General features: G+C 41.7%; 1 protein-coding gene across 1 annotated transcript in view; it reads right to left on the bottom strand.

Moving 5' to 3' along the window:
• Nucleotides 1–17,288, bottom strand: part of ACBD6 (acyl-CoA binding domain containing 6) — a 160,984-nt gene that overhangs the window by 69,372 nt on the left and 74,324 nt on the right. The window contains exon 6 of the mRNA XM_019501781.1: nt 10,971–11,060. Within this exon, the coding sequence (XP_019357326.1) occupies nt 10,971–11,060 (90 nt within the window). The remainder of the gene's footprint in view (nt 1–10,970; nt 11,061–17,288) is intronic.

Genomic DNA, 17,288 nt, shown 5'->3' with positions numbered 1-17,288 from the left:
GGGCAGATCGAGGCCCCCATGGTGAGGGAGAGAATGGGGCAGGCAAGGCAGTGAATGGGACCTGGGGCTGGGGCCAGGTTGGGGAGTGGGATAAAGTCGCAGGTGGCTCATCCAGGGGGTCAGAGTCCTGGTGCTTAAAAATGGTGGCAGCAGCACTTGAACTAAAGCATGTCAAAGGAACTTTAGTTCAAGCACCACCACCACCATTTTTAAGTGTGGAGACGCTGTTAACTGGAGCGGACCAGAGCTGAGCAGGGTGAGGACAGATGCGGGCTGCCCACTGTGGGCTCACAGCTCTCCACTCTGCTCCGTTTCTTTTGGGAGCCCCACATGTGTGTCCCCTGCCCACCTGGCAACTCACCTAACCCCACCACTGCCGGGTGGGCAGGGGACACAGCCAGCATGGGACTCCTGAGGGAAAAGGAGCAGAGATGACAGCCCCAAGCCTGCAACAAGCAGCCTGCATCTTCCCTGCCACAAATCTGGGGGGAGGCACATGCGCCCCCATGCCTCCCTCTGGCGTGTGTTTACAGCAGCAGGGAGCTGCTTCCCCCATCCCATACCCTCTGGATGAGCCGCCCACAGCTCCATCCTGCTCCCTGCCTCAGCCCCGGTTCCCACTTGCTGCCCTGGCTGGGCAGCCCCAGCCCCAGCCCCACTCCGTCCCTCACTGTGGGGCTCTTGATCTCCCTCTCCAACCCACCACGCTCCTTCCCTTCCCCATGGACTTACCTGCAGGGTGCTGCTCTCCACACTGCATGGCTGCATTCTTAGGTGTGGCTGCACATAGGCATGCAGTGTCCTGGGGGCCTGGGCCAGAAGGCATATTGTATTTAATCGGCGACATTATCAGCTACACAGGCCAAAAAAAAGCCGATAATGTTAATTTTCCTTTTATTGGTGCTGATCTGATATGCAACCAATATATCAGTGCACCTCTAGTAGTTATCATATGGTTCAAGCAACACTCAAAAGCTGGAGAATGAACTATGACAAATCTCTGCATCTCCCAGCAGACATTTAAAGTTATAGCAGAAACTTGTGAGCATTTTGTAAATGTTTCTGCTGAAAGGGAAATGCTCTCTTAGCGGGTAAAAGCAGCATCTGCTGACTGGTGACCACTTAACATTCAACCTGCTGCCAACCTGCATTCTACAGGGAGACCTGCAGGATTGACATGGAGCTGTGCCACTTCTAATAACTATGTGACTGGCACCAAGTCAATGCTTTAATGTAGAAAGCCACCCTCTGTCACTAAGCAGATCCTTCCTTTCTTTTGGCTAATGGATTTCACACCCATTGGCAACAATATGAAGAGTGCAGGAATATGATCCTGCAGAGTCTTCTGAGAGCTGTTTGGCAGGGTTTGTTTCAAACTGGTACAGAAAAGGGGACAGAAAAAGAAATAAACTGTCTTGGATAATAATTTTGCAGGTACAGCTTGCCCTCCTTATTGCCACAGGAAAAAACCTCCTCTTTGCTCATCCTTTCGCCTTCCTGTAGTTTCTTTATTTGCTATTACGGCATCTCTCACTGATAACGATAAACTGTAATAGTTGTAACCTCTTCTCTTGCTGTGTACACAATTGCAAACCTGTCATAGTAACTGACACTGTCATGCCCTAACAAGATTTGTCTACAGTACATTTCTTGAGAGACCTACACCTGTGATAGCAACAGCAGATGCTCGAGTACACACAAGGCTCAGGACATTTTTACCACCGTCATCTAGACACGGCGAAAGCAGGTTTAAATGGCACAGTGATTAAACTGATGTCATCTTATCTACACTAGCACACTGATGGAACTATACTGAAAAGAGTGGAATAGCTGGATATTCCCACAAATCCTAGGATAAACAGCTTACTGCCTCTGGCCCTTCACCAGAAGGTTCAAGATATACAAAACAATTTCCTCTTTCTTGCCTGCAGTTGCATGGAAAGGGAAGGCATGCATTACACAGAGTTCAGTACTTTCGGGAAGAGGTGTATCCTTCTCAGTACCACTTATACTTTAAAAATCTACTGAGAGCCTCTAATACCTGTATAGGCCACTACAAGGTTTGAATTTTAAGTAGCTTTCCAATATCACTGCTGTACAACCTAAAGAAGCAGAAGTGAAAACAGACACACATACAAGGGCATCTTAGAGCCATGCAATAAAAAAGAAAAACATAACAAAAAAATACCAAACAATCTCCGACAGATCCATAATTTCTACTTCATTTCTGGCTAATAGTGGAAATTAGTCTTCAGATAGTTGATAAAATAAACCTGTCTATTCTGGGTTAGTACCATGATCTGTGGCCAGGCAACTACTTCTACTAAAATTGATTTTCCTTTTTGGCAACCAATAGGCCAGTCAATAATAATGTTGTTTGAGAAAGATTGAGTCATGAGGGAGATGAACCTTCCCTGCCATTTATTATGTTTGTATTGTCTCCATTTGAAAAGGGTTTTTCAATAAGAATGCGCAAAAAGGTATTACAAGGGAACAGCTACTCTGTGTTCTGGTCTCTGGAAGCCCTCTGACTCACAAGCATGCTAGCATCCAAATTGACAGAAGAGAGAAAGCTCCTGTCTGTTAAAGAAAGGTGGCAGGGGTAGTAGCAGCCAAAGAGCTTTTCTTTTATAAAATTAAATTGGTAATAAATAAAGCTCAGCGATCTGCCCAAAGTGTCCTGCCCCAACATAGGATGGGGAGAAGACAGAAAGGGGGGGCTCTTGCTAAAAAGTCTTTGAAAGGCAAAATCCACACATCACTCCTGCAAGATATATGAAACTGGGCATGTCTACACCTGCACTTTAATGCATGGCAGACTATTTTACTGCACATTAAAACATCACATAAAAAACTTGCTAATACACTAATGTCCAGTAAAAATAGGCTACTGTACCTTAAGCATCACTAAAAAAGCATGCTTTCACTCACAGTAGGGCAGCCTAATGTGCATTTATTTAGTAACTCATATTAGAGGATGCATCTACACATGTGAATTAAGGGTGCACATCTACATGTGTGTGCCCTTAATGTGCATTACAAATGGTGAATTTAGGCTATTTGCACTTAACTTTGATACCTGGAAATGCAGGTATCAGATTTTGGTGTGGATAGTTAAAGTGCATTAATGCATATGTAGACACATTAAAAATATTGATGCTGTGTGTGTGGGCTGACTTGAGACTAACTTGAGTCTCAAGTCAGTCCACACACAGCATTAATGAGATTTAATGCCTGCACATATAGGCGCCTGCCTAAACTCGCTTAATGCGCATTAAGATAATGCAGATTAAATTTAGGCTTGCTTAAATCCACATGTAGACATGCCTACTGGTACTAAATTTAATGCACATTAGGAAAAGTACATTAATGAATGTGTAGACATGCACACTGAGAGGGAAAGTGTCATCCTCTGTAAGTGAGACACTAAGAGGCATGATTTCACCCATCATGCTGTCCAGTGGCAGTGCTTTGACATGCCACACAGAAGACCTGAATTCAATCTCAATATCCCAGGTTAGTAAGACCCTGAACATTTCAGATAGTTCACTCGGGCCCTTGGTGAGAAAGAAAAGAAAGTATCTGTTGAGGCAGTATCTGTCCACAAACAACAACTCTGTCTAATTAAAAGGTTGCTGCTGGTGGATGGAGTTTCACAGTTCTGGCTAGGAAGTGGCAAAACATCTGAAAAGTGTGATCTCATAGAAGAGATTTCACTACTGAATCTTCAGGAATGACTCCAGCCAAGCAGAAACTCCAAAGAACAAAAACCAAGAGATTTCCCTCAAATGAGCATTTCATTAGCATTATAGCAATCTGTAAATAGCACTATTAGCAAGAAAAGCCACAAATTACCACTTCACACAGAAAAGACCCTAGGGTACATTTCAATGAAACTGTAAAAAGATAAAAAGCAAAAAAAAGTAGAAACCAATTTAAACCATCCTGTATAGAAAAACAAACAAACAAAAACACACAGATGTGTCAGAATTCAAAGTCTATTCATGCTAGAAGCAGCCTAGATATACAAAATACTTTTATCATGTGCAAGTGTTATATAAATACAACATTAAAGCTGCACAGTGAAACAGTTCACTGTCCAAAAATGCAAACATAAAAAGGTGCAACTTCAATTCTGGCTCTACTGGGCCTGGACTGATACAATACAGCATTTATTATATGATCATATTCTGTAGCCCAAGTAATACAATTTTATGTGTAACCACAGACATGTAACATATTTGCTTAAATCCCAAATTACTTTGAATTTAAGATGACTCCCAATAATTAGATTCTATGCATGGAAAATTATAAATTTGTTATAATTTTCCATATATGGAATCAAATTACTAGAGGGTTGTCTTAATTTTGTCACCTCCGCTATTGTGGTGGGGAAAGCAGACCCTTGCCCCTTACTCCCCCCCATGTCTTCCCCCTGCCACCTGTCATCTCTGCCACCTGTCCTCCTCCAGTGCTTGCCTCCCCACAGGCACTTGCCCCCCTTGCCACCACTTACCCTGTGTGGTGGTGGTGGCTCTGGCTCTGGCCCTGGCTTGGTCAGGCAGCAGTGGCAGTAGCAGCAGCCCCAGCCCAGAGAAGACAGCAGTAGCTTCAACCCCACCATCAGGCCCAGGTCAGAGCCTCAGCAGCTCCCCTATTGGGCCTGCCCTGTTCAACATCTTCATCAGTGATTTGGATGAGGGGGTGCAAAGCACCCTGTTCAAGTTTGCTGATGACACTAAGATGTGGGGGGATGTGGGCACAATAGAGGGGAGCAACAGGCTACAGTTGGACCTAGATAGGTTACAAGGATGGGCGGAGGAGAATAGGATGGGGTTTAACACAGACAAGTGTAAGGTGATGCACCTGGGGAGGAACAATAGGCACCATACATACAGGCTGGGGAACTCCCCTCTTGTCAGCACGGAGGTGGAAAAGGATCTGGGAGTCATTATTGACTCCAAGATGAACATGAGTCGGCAATGTGGGGAGGCGGCTAGGAAGGCCAACTGCACCTTGTCGTGCATCCACAGATGCATCTCGAGCAGGTCCAAGGAGGTGATCCTCCCCCTCTATGTGGCACTGGTCAGGCCGCAGCTGGAGTACTGCGTCCAGTTCTGGGCGCCGCACTTTAAGAAGGATGTGGACAGCATCGAGAGGGTCCAGAGGAGGGCCACTCGTATGATCAAGGGACAGCAGGGTAGGTCCTATGAGGAAAGGTTGCGGGACCTGAACCTGTTCAGCCTTCAAAAGAGAAGGCTGAGGGGGGATCTTGTGGCCTGTTATAAACTGGTTAGGGGGGATCAGCAGGCGCTGGGGGAGTCCCTGTTCCCCCGAGCGCCGCAAGGAGTGACCAGGAACAACGGTCACAAGCTGGCGGAGGGAAGGTTTAAGTTGGACATCAGGAGGCGCTACTTCACAGTCAGGGTGGCTAGGGTCTGGAACCAGCTTCCAAGTGAGGTGGTGCAGGCTCCCACCCTGGGGGTTTTTAAGAGGAGGTTGGATGACCACCTTGCTGGGGTCGTTTGACCCCAGTACTCTTTCCTGCCATGGCAGGGGGTTGGACTAGATGATCTGCTCAGGTCCCTTCTGGCCCTAGAAACTATGAAACTATTACTGTGCGAAAACCCTGTACTTCCCCCATTGCATGCCACCCTTCCCCACAGTCTCCTCTTCAATCCCCACTCCATATGCTCCTCTCCTACATCCCCGCAAGAGCCACCCCAGCCCCATGCCACAGCTGCCGCATGCTTGAATCCAAGCAGGCCATTACTTGAATCCAAGATGACGGCATGTATGACCTGAAAAACTAACTGTGAAATATGCTAGTCTGCCATAGCTATTCCAGAGTAATGCCTCATGTATTCGTGCCCAAACTTTTTATTCCAGATCATGCAGTCTACTCAGTGTCCACCAGTGACGCTATTGCTGAGTAGCTACTACAGAAATGACTAATTACTGAACGGACATTAAGCAACAGACAAGGTTTTAACTATGTACTCAACCTTAATTTTCCTTGTCCTGATTTCTAAGTATTGACTTACACTATTCTACCTTAATATGTTGCATAAGTATACAGCCTTGCATTTATTTTCCTACTTTTCTTCTTTAAACCGCATGAGCAAAGACCAACCAATTCCTTTGATTATCTATCAGTAGTCTTCGAGTTCGTATTCAGAGAATAAATCAGCAGGGATCTGGGTTTTCCATTTCCCATGGAGAAACAGAGAAAAACACGGATTTCCTATTTTTATCAGAGAAAACACAGATTTCTCCTTTTAGCAGACAAACCCACAGATTTCATGCTTTTGCAAACAGCTCTCCAGGCTGGCTGAGCTCCAGCCTGCAAAAGCTGTTTGCGAACAGGGCAGGAAACCCCAGCCCTGCCCGAGCGGGAGGGGGAGGGAAAGGGTGGGACCTGAGACTCTCAGTCAGCCAAGGCTCTGCTTGGCTCAGCTCAGTGCCACTCTTCTCCTGGAACCTGAGGTAAGTGGGGCTTGCAGTGGGCTGGGGGGGTTGCAAGTCATAGCTGTGGGGGGCACCAGCAGGGCTGAGGAGAGCCAGATTTGGGGGGGTTTGTCAGAGAATTTGTGATTTTTTTTATCAGAGAAAACCAGGATCCCTGATAATCAGATAGTCAGGCAAATCTCAACTAGTGTCAATTAGTAACTCAAGCTAACTAAGTAGGGGGTAGGACTCGATCTGCTCAGGTCCCTTCCAACCCTATCAACTCTGAAACTAGGCAAACAGCTAGGGAAGAGTATAAGACTATTGCTCAGGTACGCAATGATGAAGTCAGGAAGACCAAAGTGCAGTTGGAAGTTACAGCTAGCAGGGACATGAAGGGTAACAGGAAGGGTTACTGTTCATGTCCCTAGATCCATCAAAGTGAATTTTCAGGAAAATCTGTTCAGTAGTTTTAAAGTTATAAAATTTCAGGTATATATAAAAACAGTCCTGAAAACCAAGGTCTTCATGTGCTGTGCATTCATCAACTGTATGTGATTAAGTGTACAAAATATTTTATATTGACAATATTGCAATTTTAAATAAGTTAGAATTCTGGGAAATTGAAGCCACTATAAAGAAAAACAAATGATAAAGACTGTAAATACTGTAGCGTTATGGCAAAAGTGAAGGTCCAATACCAAGTTTCACACTCCAAGCCAATCAGCACTGCCGTACTACTTCCTAAAATGCATTACTGACTGACTTTTCTTAAGCAAGAACGACATGGTTTTTACCCTTGCCAGGCTCACAGTCAATCTAAAGAACTTCACTTAGAACTTTCAAATACTTAACTTAAAATTAACCTTTGTGCACAAGATAAAGATGAAGATGATTTCAACTTAAAAGATGGATGTATGCTTTGGGAAGTCATCAGCGTATGAAAATTGGGATGTAACTATAAAACATCAATCTTAACAAACTGGACATGAGAAAGACCTCTTCACTCCATTACAGGAGACAGTTTATATAGAAACCAAACTGGAAGCCTAGAAGGTGAGTCTAGAAATTATGATTTTCACAGTACAACCGTATACTACATTTTCTCAGAAAAGCATATAAGGAATATTTGCCCTGCAAAGTCCTATCAGCTGAACAACAAACTCCCCATTTTTATCGTATTCATAATTCAAGCAGAGAGCTGCTTGTCATGCTCTCTATATCATTTGGACGATTATTAGATCAGAGTTTACCTAATCTTCTTGAAAACAAACAGCAGTAATTCCTATATGCATCCTATATTGCTCCACATGAATAATGGCAAATCAGGTATGACCTCAGGCACAGGCTTCATACATACGGAATCTACATTTTCTAAACATTCCTATGCATATCTCATTGAAGAGTGATTCTCAATCTTTTCCATACCAGGACCTTCCCAAGTCTAGTCTCCCAATTTCATCAGCTTTCCCCCTCCCACTTGGGGCAGCTGCAACCTCCTGCACCTTGTTTGCAACCCTCAGGCTGAGAATCTCTGTACTGGAAATAATACATTCTACAAACAATAATACTGTAGAAGGATAAGGCACTTTTGTGGCTTACATGGCAATTGGGTTTTGTTAGAAAAAGAACACTTTCTGTTACTTGCAGATAAAGAATACAGTGCATTCACAGATTCATATATTCAAATATTGTAAGGCCAGAAAAGACCATACTTATCATGTAGTTTCACCTCCTGGATAATTGCACTCTTAAGAACAGGTGTCCCTTCCTTTGCTATGCGGTTTGAGAGAGACATTTCTAGCCTAAATCTTTCTAACCTAAAAACACCACTACAAAGCTGTCCTTAGATTTCTGAGGGTGTTTCCAGTGCAGTTCCAAAATACCACACAACCACCCACTTAGAAATGGCCTCTGGCTCTGAGGATTTAGGTAATTTGATTATATAAAGGTCCCTTTTCAAAAAAAAAGCAAAGAAATTGGTTGTGTTTTTGCATTTATCTCCTTTCTTATTGTGATCACTTACCACTTCTTTTCAAATTTACTGTTAAAGGTAATTATGCATACTCAAACAACTGAATGGACATGGCTTTTCACTGGACACCAATTACCTCCTTAAAATCCCATGATTCCCACTCTGCTATCAGTTGTTGTCACTCTCATGGTTCCTAATCTATATTTTATCACTGATGTTGCCTTTATTTCAGTTGTGCTTCATGAGTGAATGAAACAACACCTGATGACATGTACAGTGGATGTTTATTATAGAACTGCCCCCTTGACAAACTACTGTGCCTACACTGAAATATAAAAACTCTTAGGGAAGGCAATTCATTAAAACAATAGTTCCACTAATTCAAGCCATTAATGATTCTCTTATGCTTTATCCCCAATTCTTTAGAATCCCACACATTAACTGATAAAACATTTGGTACACACACACACACACACACACACACACTCTCTCTCTCTCTCTCTCTCTCTCTCTATAGGTAATATATATATAGATATATATATATATAAAACACGTGTGTGTGTGCGCGCGCGCCTGCATGTGTGTATACCAAATACATATGGAGCTTTTTCAGTGTTTATGACCTATTTGGAAGCTATTTTTCCCCACTCTTACCTACTTTTGGTTTAACTTCAAAAAATTCTCAATTCTGGGTTTGGGATACTAATCTCCTTCATGATGGAGGTCAAGATAAAAAAAAGCTTAAAAAATAAATGCTGGGTCATGAAATCTTGGAAGTATTATTACAATTTATATATGACTGAGGAGGAGGGGGGAAAAAAAGAGAGCAAGAGAGATAAATTGACCGACCGACCAAAAAATTGTCTGCCTTCTCTGGGAATACATCTGTGTGCAAACCAAGACCTTTAAAAAAAAAAGTCTCCATTATTACTTAGGTGGAAAAAAAATCAAAGATTGATTTTCTTTTTATAGCTATTATTAACCTTTTGTTACTGGCCAAAAATAATCTGGTTAGAAAACAGCAATACATCAAAAAGAAAGAGAGAGAGAGAGAGAGAGAGAATTTAATTGAAAATGAATGTACAGAAAAAGTAAAGTTTATCTCCCCTAAGTCCTGTCTTCTCAAAGTCAGATTTTTATAACTAGAGAAAGGAGATACAAACGTATCAAAGAGGTTAATTTTTAGTTTGATATTTTTGTAATCCAAGCAGAACACATTCACCTGAGACGGCAGCAAAAACAGACAGAGATGTGCGATTCCATTTCTGTTGGCCTCAAGACAGCAGTGTTTATGAACAATCGCAACCTAACTGCACAGTAAACCGGTGGGTGGGTATCTATTCTCACTGTGAAACAAAAAGCCACAGACAAATCCTGCATCATTCAAATAAATATTGGTCCCTCTTTGAAAAAAAAAAAGTTCAAGTATGCTACATAACAGAACCCTGTGAATCATGAACATACACCCGCATATCTATTTACTACACTGGACAAGACAGAAGTGCAAGCAAGAGCCATTTTAAAAAACAATTATCAATCATAGTTCCAGCATAACAATGTTTGACTATTTCTGAACCTGATCACAGGTAGCAAGGCTCAGCCATTAATTGCAACAGTGTAATGTGTCCAGTCTACACGAAGATCCTATTCTAACTGCCACTCGTCAACAACACTGACATCCAAAGCATAGACTGACCCAACCCACGATACTTTGTTTAAAAAGTGCTTCTACTAATACACTAATTTTCTACTATGCTTTATTGTTTGGCAAACAGAAGTTTCTTCCAGTGATGGAATTTTGTTTCTATCACTGTGGAGTCTTTGAATGATCTACAGAGATGAAAGGATGCTTAAAAAGTTGACAGAGGAAACTAATTTATTGTGTATAACAACTGTAAAACATCCAGTAGGTAGGAAATATCTCTGAACATTAATACTGGAAGTCAGATGTTAATTAATAACCAACAGATGAAAAGGCTGCACTTTTTACAAGGAAGAAGCTTCATTGTAAACTACAAGGCTCACTTCATATCTGTAGGCATCTATACATGTACTCCGGGGTGGAAGGGGGCCCTCAGAGCAGCTCTAATTGAAGTGCGCACAGCATCATGCGTATTCAGCATCCCATGCTTCAAAATGGTGGCAGAGGTGCCTGAATGAAAGCTCGTTCAACAAACTTTCATTCAAGCACCCCCTCCGCCATTTTGAAGCACAGGGAAGCTGAATAGATGTGACATGGAGGTTTCTGGAATGCGTTCATTAACACACTCCAGCAGACTCAATTAATTGGGTCTGCTCCAACGTGTATTGATTAGCACGCGTTCTAGCAGACATCTGATGTGTAGAGGTGCCCCCTATTTGCTTTGATGGCAATTTATAATGGAACTGTTCTCTTTTCATTCATCTCATGTTAGGTGGCCCCCTTCATGAGAAATGCACTGAAAAGATTTGCTTTGGTATCTCAAGGGGTTCATACTTTAGTATAAAGTGTTTTGTAAAGAGACAACACTATGAATCCTCTCAAAACTATCTTCCATTTATTGCTTACCTGGCTGTTAACATCAGCTGCATGATCCAGTAGTACCGAAACCAGCTCCTTGTGTCCTCTGTCACAAGCCCAATGGAGCAGAGCCCTGCCCTAGAAATATCCACAAGAAAATGAACAAAGTCAGCTGAAACTATCATAGAGAGTTCAACATCCTATTATGGGAACCCTAGATGTCATAACCAACTAAATACTGAACATTTAAAAAAGCACATTAAGACTGGTCTACAACATGCCATACCCGTATTATTATACAGCAAAACCAGGAACTTAAATCCATGTTAGAAGACTGACATATACCCTGGTGCTGCAATCATTCCGCACCTAAAACTTCAACTGAAATCCATGAGAGTTAAATGGTGAATATAAAATAGGAAACAAAACATGGCTTTTGCCTTGGTTTCAGGTTTAGGGTTTTACTTGATACCACTAAATTTAATGGCAGCAGGGTTTCAGATGGTAAGGCTAAGATCTTCAGAGATGTCTGAGGCATTTGGAATCTGTATTCTCTGTTAAAATTAGTGCAAAGTGGATGTCCAAATCCCATACCAGCTTCGAAACTCTCAGCTTAGGTCACTAAGAGTTGAGTAAATAAAGTAGCATCAAATGTGAAAAAGTCATTCAAACCTTGCTGTTGTTGACTACACAATCCTTCCCAATCCCTTTCCCAAACTGTTCTGCATATGAAGTCACTGAATGCACTCCCAGAAAAAAATTGCACTTATTCCACCCTCCAGATTGCTGGGGCTGTGATCACTAGTAGAAGTTTAGTTCTACCTATCTGTCAAGGACATTGGAAATAAGTAGCTAAGCGCTGTTCTGAGGGCTGATTGACAAAACAGCTTAACACCCTGCTGTGGGGAGGGTGAGGCTGTCATGTTCAGAGGATGGAATGTTTTTTTCCACATTAAACTCAAATCCCTGCTTTATGCCAATTTTAGCAGGGATTAAGCAGATAGAAGATGGGGTAAAAGATGGCATTAGAGCAAAGAATGCCTTTTTTCCCCTTTCTCTCTCATTCAAACTCTTCCCTTGATTTACATCTTAATTCACTTAATTAAAGGAGAGGCTCTTTGGGAAAAATATATGTCTGAAAAGGAGGGCATCCAGCAATTTAAAAGTCTTATAAAATATCCTTATTGCCTTTTGTAGGATGTTTGACACCCCTCTCAGCCTGCAAAAACCTGCTTCAAATGATCAAGCAAAAGATGTTGGGGGGGGGCAGAAAATTCTGATGTACAAGTATCCTATACAGGCCCACCCTAAAAAGATATGATAGTACACATCCACTATCCACTATTGCAATTTTACCATCTTTTTTATCCCATCACCCATGCTAAAGGTGAGCTTATACCACAAAGTTTGCTTCCAGTTCAGAACATTTCCAAAGTGTGGGGTACTCTTAATAGGGAGTTTTGCCTTTGCACTGTAAAGAGGACAGGGAATGGCTGCGAAGTCTTGGGCATACAAGCTCAGTTTTGACTTCTCTCTCCTCACACAGGTCTAAATGAATGTCCAAGCCTGACAAATATTTTAATGTAGTTGGAAACCACAGTACAGTTCTTCTGTCACAGTGTCACATGTTATATTGTGGCAACTACACTGTACACTGAAATTGGAACTAGTTATCCTCTTATGTACATGCAGAGTCCAATTTATCCAATACAGATAGTAAGAGAAACTTTCAGTGAGTAACTGTAAAACATTTCCTATGAACTGCAGTAGATTTTATATCTTATCTGTTCATTTAAAAAATGTAAGCAAGAAAAATTTGTAGATAGATGTTTAGCCTGTCAATTATCTGTAGTTCCAAAATAACATGTACACTTTATAGCTGTTCATTTAAGCTACCTGTTAACATACATTTCCCTAGATTTAACCTGGCATTTTACATGCCTGCAAAGTTGCTTTAAAACTCACATTACCAAAAAGCTAGAAATCATAAATGTAACCTGTAATATTTTCACACCAATGTGTATTTTCCAGTGTGCTATCCAAATATCTGCAGTCCTTCTAAACTTAAATCAGGCTATGCCTTGTCATATATCTTCTAACACTGTAGTGTTGAACAAGGTAAGTAAGTCATTAATCTATTAATAGGAACTGTATGCCAAATTTCCAAGCCACTGTGCCAAAATTTAGAGGCGGGGCAGGAAGACACCTGTGACGATCTTATTCTCACTTTTCATGTTGGATATTTTTCAGTGGGGTGGCGGATGTAGAACATTATTTTGAGTATGGAAATGCAATCACAGGCAGTAAGCATTTTAGCACACTTTTTGACCTGGCAATTATTTTTTGTAACACATTATTTTAATATAACACTAATTAACCTTGAATTAGAATGAATTTTCTGACAATAACTTTCTATAGAAGTGCAGATTCATAGTTTCATAGATTTAGGGTCGGAAGGGACCTAGTAGATCTTCTAGCCCGACCCCCCGCCAGGGCGGGAGAACAACAAAACCCCAAAACAAAAATGGGACTCAAATGAGTCCAGCCAGGTAGGCATCCAGCCTCTTCTTAAAGACCCCCAGGGTAGGGGCCAGCACCACTTCCCTTGGAAGTTGGTTCCAGCTCCTAGCCGCCCTAACTGTGAAGTAGTTTTTGCGGATGTCCAATCTATACCTCCTCTCCATCAACTTGTGCCCATTACTCCTTGTTATGCCAGCGGGCGCTAGGGGAAACAGCGTCTCCCCCAAACCCTTCTGGTCCCCCCTAGTGAGTTTATAGACGGTCACCAGGTCCCCCCTCAGCCTTCTCTTGTGGAGGCTGAATAGGTTCAGGTCCCGCAGTCTCTCACTGTAGGGTCTGCCCTGTTGTCCCTGGATCATGCGGGTGGCCCTCCTCTGGACCCTCTCCATGTTGTCCACATCCCTCTTGAAATGGGGCGCACAGAACTGGACACAATACTCCAGCTGTGGCCTGACCAGCGTCGCGTAGAGGGGGAGGATCACCTCCTTGGCTCTACTCGAGATGCACCTGTGGATGCACGACAAGGTCCGGTTAGCCCTGCCAACCATGACCTCGCATTGTCGGCCCATGTTCATCTTGGAGTCAATAATGACTCCAAGATCTCTTTCTGCCTCCGTGCTCTCAAGTAGGGAGTTCCCCATTGTGTAAGTGTGCTGCTGGTTCCTACTGCCCAAGTGCAGCACCCTGCACTTGTCCGTATTGAAACGCATCCTGTTCCTGTTAGCCCACCCCTGTAACCTATCCAGATCCTTCTGCAATCTCTCACTCCCTGCTAGCGTGCTCACCTCCCCCCAAATTTTGGTGTCATCAGCGAATTTAAACAGGTTACTTTCCACCCCATCATCTAGATCGCTGATGAAGAAATTGAATGACATCCGCATTAGTACTTTTTAATGATTAATGCTCTTGCACTGAACATCACAGTGAACATCTGAAAAGAGGAAAGTAGAACTTCATACACTGGTAAATACTGACAGACAAAGCATCTTAAAATTAATCTCTGAGCCACTGATGCTTTAAATTTTTGGTTTGGACTGTGTAGTTGCACAAGCTTCTATTTGGTATAAAAATTTATTCCAGAAGACAGAAGCACTTTATTTACAACATGCCAAAGGTCTATGAGTACTTCTCATGCATAACATAAATAAGATTCTTTTACTATAAAGGAATAGTATGGTAATTACACAGAAATTATCATGTAATTACAGGACAAATATGTGAAGATTTTCAACCTTTAAAATCTAATTATTGCTTTAGATGCGGAGCCCTATCATGTTGGTCTGTCATCTTTAAAAAGAAAAGTATATTATGGCTTTGTGAATACTCTGTTTTGGATGAACCCAGTAAGTAACAACCTAAAATATGGCAACAGTACCGCCTCTGGACACAGAAGTCAGCAGTTCTGAACCACTACAGAACTGATGCTTTCACATGGTAGAAGGGGGCTGGTGCTGCTGAAGATGCTGTCTTCTGGATGAGACAAGAAAATGAAGTCTGATCATCTGTAGTCATTAAAAATCCCCTTGTGCTTTTTGCAAGATTATGGATTTAAGGTCTTGGGCCAATTCTACTTTGGGTAATTACAGTCTGCTTACCTATATATTTCCTCTGCAATTCCAAATGGATACAATATTTTTCAATTAGTGTCCTAAACTGTTCTGCACTGTAGCTGTGTGCTATTAAAAAGCTGTCACATTCCACCTGAGGAATAGCTGCATTTTAGTAGCAGGTGAGTGATCTCTAAATACAGCCTGTAGAACACATTGAGACCTGAAAAATACTATATAAATGTAAATTATTAACACGTAGTAATTAGCTTGTGACCTACAAAAGAATAATGAATGAGTAATTTGAAGCAATATATAATTGATAAGGAGGTGGACTGTTCCCATGGAAAACTCCCAGTACTGTCACTGTATTTTAAAGAGTGCTTCCAAGGTATTTGTGTATTATAAAATAAATCATTATCCACAGTTCAAATTAAAAAAGATGGGAAAGTTGACACATATTTAAAACGTACAGCAAATTGGATGAAAGACCTTAAGTCTATTTGTTTCCTTTGTCTACCACCAAAACATTTACAGATAGATGAACACAGCATCCCACAAATTGTGGATCTTGGATACAGCCTGTGTGCACCTTGGTAAATCATCCAGTCCACATAGCAAATAATTTATATGTGCTGTTATAGTGCTTGCCCCACACCACAGGAGGATTTGCAAAACCACAGACTGAGATTTCTTGGAGTGCCTCTAACATTACAACCTGATTACAACAAAAATGTTCATCAGGTAATAGTTAACCACAGATGTGCTTGAATCAGCGCGAGCCGTTTAGTATGTGAGAGTGCTACAGCGACATCCTCCTTTGATTAAATGCAAACAAAACCAAAGATGCTCATTTCAATTCCTGCTATAGTCTGGAGCATACAGTGTTGCTGCAGAAGTTATCTGAGACGGTGCCTTTTTCCTGCCACACAAGTCTTGAATAAAAAGCATAAATTTAGCCCCAATGCATTCATTGACCCTGCCTCTTAAATCTTCCATGCCTTACTTGGGTTATCATTGCCAGCTTGGCTGGCTTTTGTAACAATCTCTCAAGCCAAAAGCATATAAATTTTGCTCTGCTAAGAGTCACAATTTGTTCAAAAACAAAATGAGGGCGGGGCCATTGCCTCAATTTTTTTTAAGTCCCAGTAGAAGCACAGAGAGAAACAGAATTAAACTTGATAGAGACAAATGGGGAGCACTTCTCAGTATATAGATACCTCTCAGGATAAAACTACACCTATAGGTATTTGATTCAGAATCTAATTTGCTTTCATAGATCAATCATTTTGTGAATGTGTTAGGGGCATGAGGCTGGTGAGAATAAATATGAAATAATATCTCTTAACTGCCCTTTCTCCCATTCTTCCTAGTATTATGTATTTATTTATGTTGAGAGCAGAAAACAAATCATTAACATTTACGGTTTCAAATCTCCACTGACAATCTCGCAGGCGCACCCACAGGGCTCTCAATGCAGGTCTCCTCCTGTGCAGGACGCTTTGTTGAAAGTTTTGTAAATGCTTAAATAAACTGCACCATTAATGCATTTGGTTTTTCATTTGGATCTCTATAACAGAGATACCAGCAATAATTTTAAGAGGGTGTCCACTCAGAGCTTAATGTGATCCTGACACAAGTTACAAACTATAAAATTAAAACAGAGGACCTATTCTAGAGAGAGATGTGTTCTTTTTAGTACTCTTTCTGAAATAGCTTTTGTTCCAATAAAGAGGATTTCTCACACTGGATTTTTTAGATTTGGATTTTTCTTCTTTTTTCTTAAAAGTGTAGAATAGAATAAAAAAGAATGAGCTTCACAAAATGCAAGCGAATGTAATTATACATAGTACTAATACAGTAAACAAAGAAAACCAAACATTTAAAAAACCCAGTAAAGCCTGTATCATACCCAGTGATGATATGCAGACTCATGTACAGTTTAGCACAGACCTATGTAGGGTTTTAGCAAATCCTGTCCCATAACAAGTTACTATATTTACTCAAATCTAACTCAACCCTGAATTTAAACTGACCCCCATAGTAGAGGTGCACTGATATATCGGTTGCAGATCAGATCGGCACTGATAAAAGGAAAATTAACATTATCGGCTATTGGCTTTTTTTGACTGGTGTAGCCTATAATGTCACCGAAAAAATCCAGTATGTCTTTGGGCCGGGGACCCCAGATGCCACATGCATGCACGCAGCCACATGCACGCATGTGGCCAGGAATGCAACCAGGCAGCATGGACAGCAGTGCCCTGCAGGTAAATCTGTCAAGGAGAAGGGGTGTGGG

Source organism: Gavialis gangeticus, unplaced genomic scaffold (assembly GCF_001723915.1).
Source record: "Gavialis gangeticus isolate Ggan-Ray unplaced genomic scaffold, GavGan_comp1, whole genome shotgun sequence".
Classification (NCBI taxonomy): Eukaryota; Metazoa; Chordata; order Crocodylia; family Gavialidae; genus Gavialis; species Gavialis gangeticus.
Note: the sequence above shows the minus strand (reverse complement) of the source record. Positions and strands in the feature narration are given on the sequence as shown.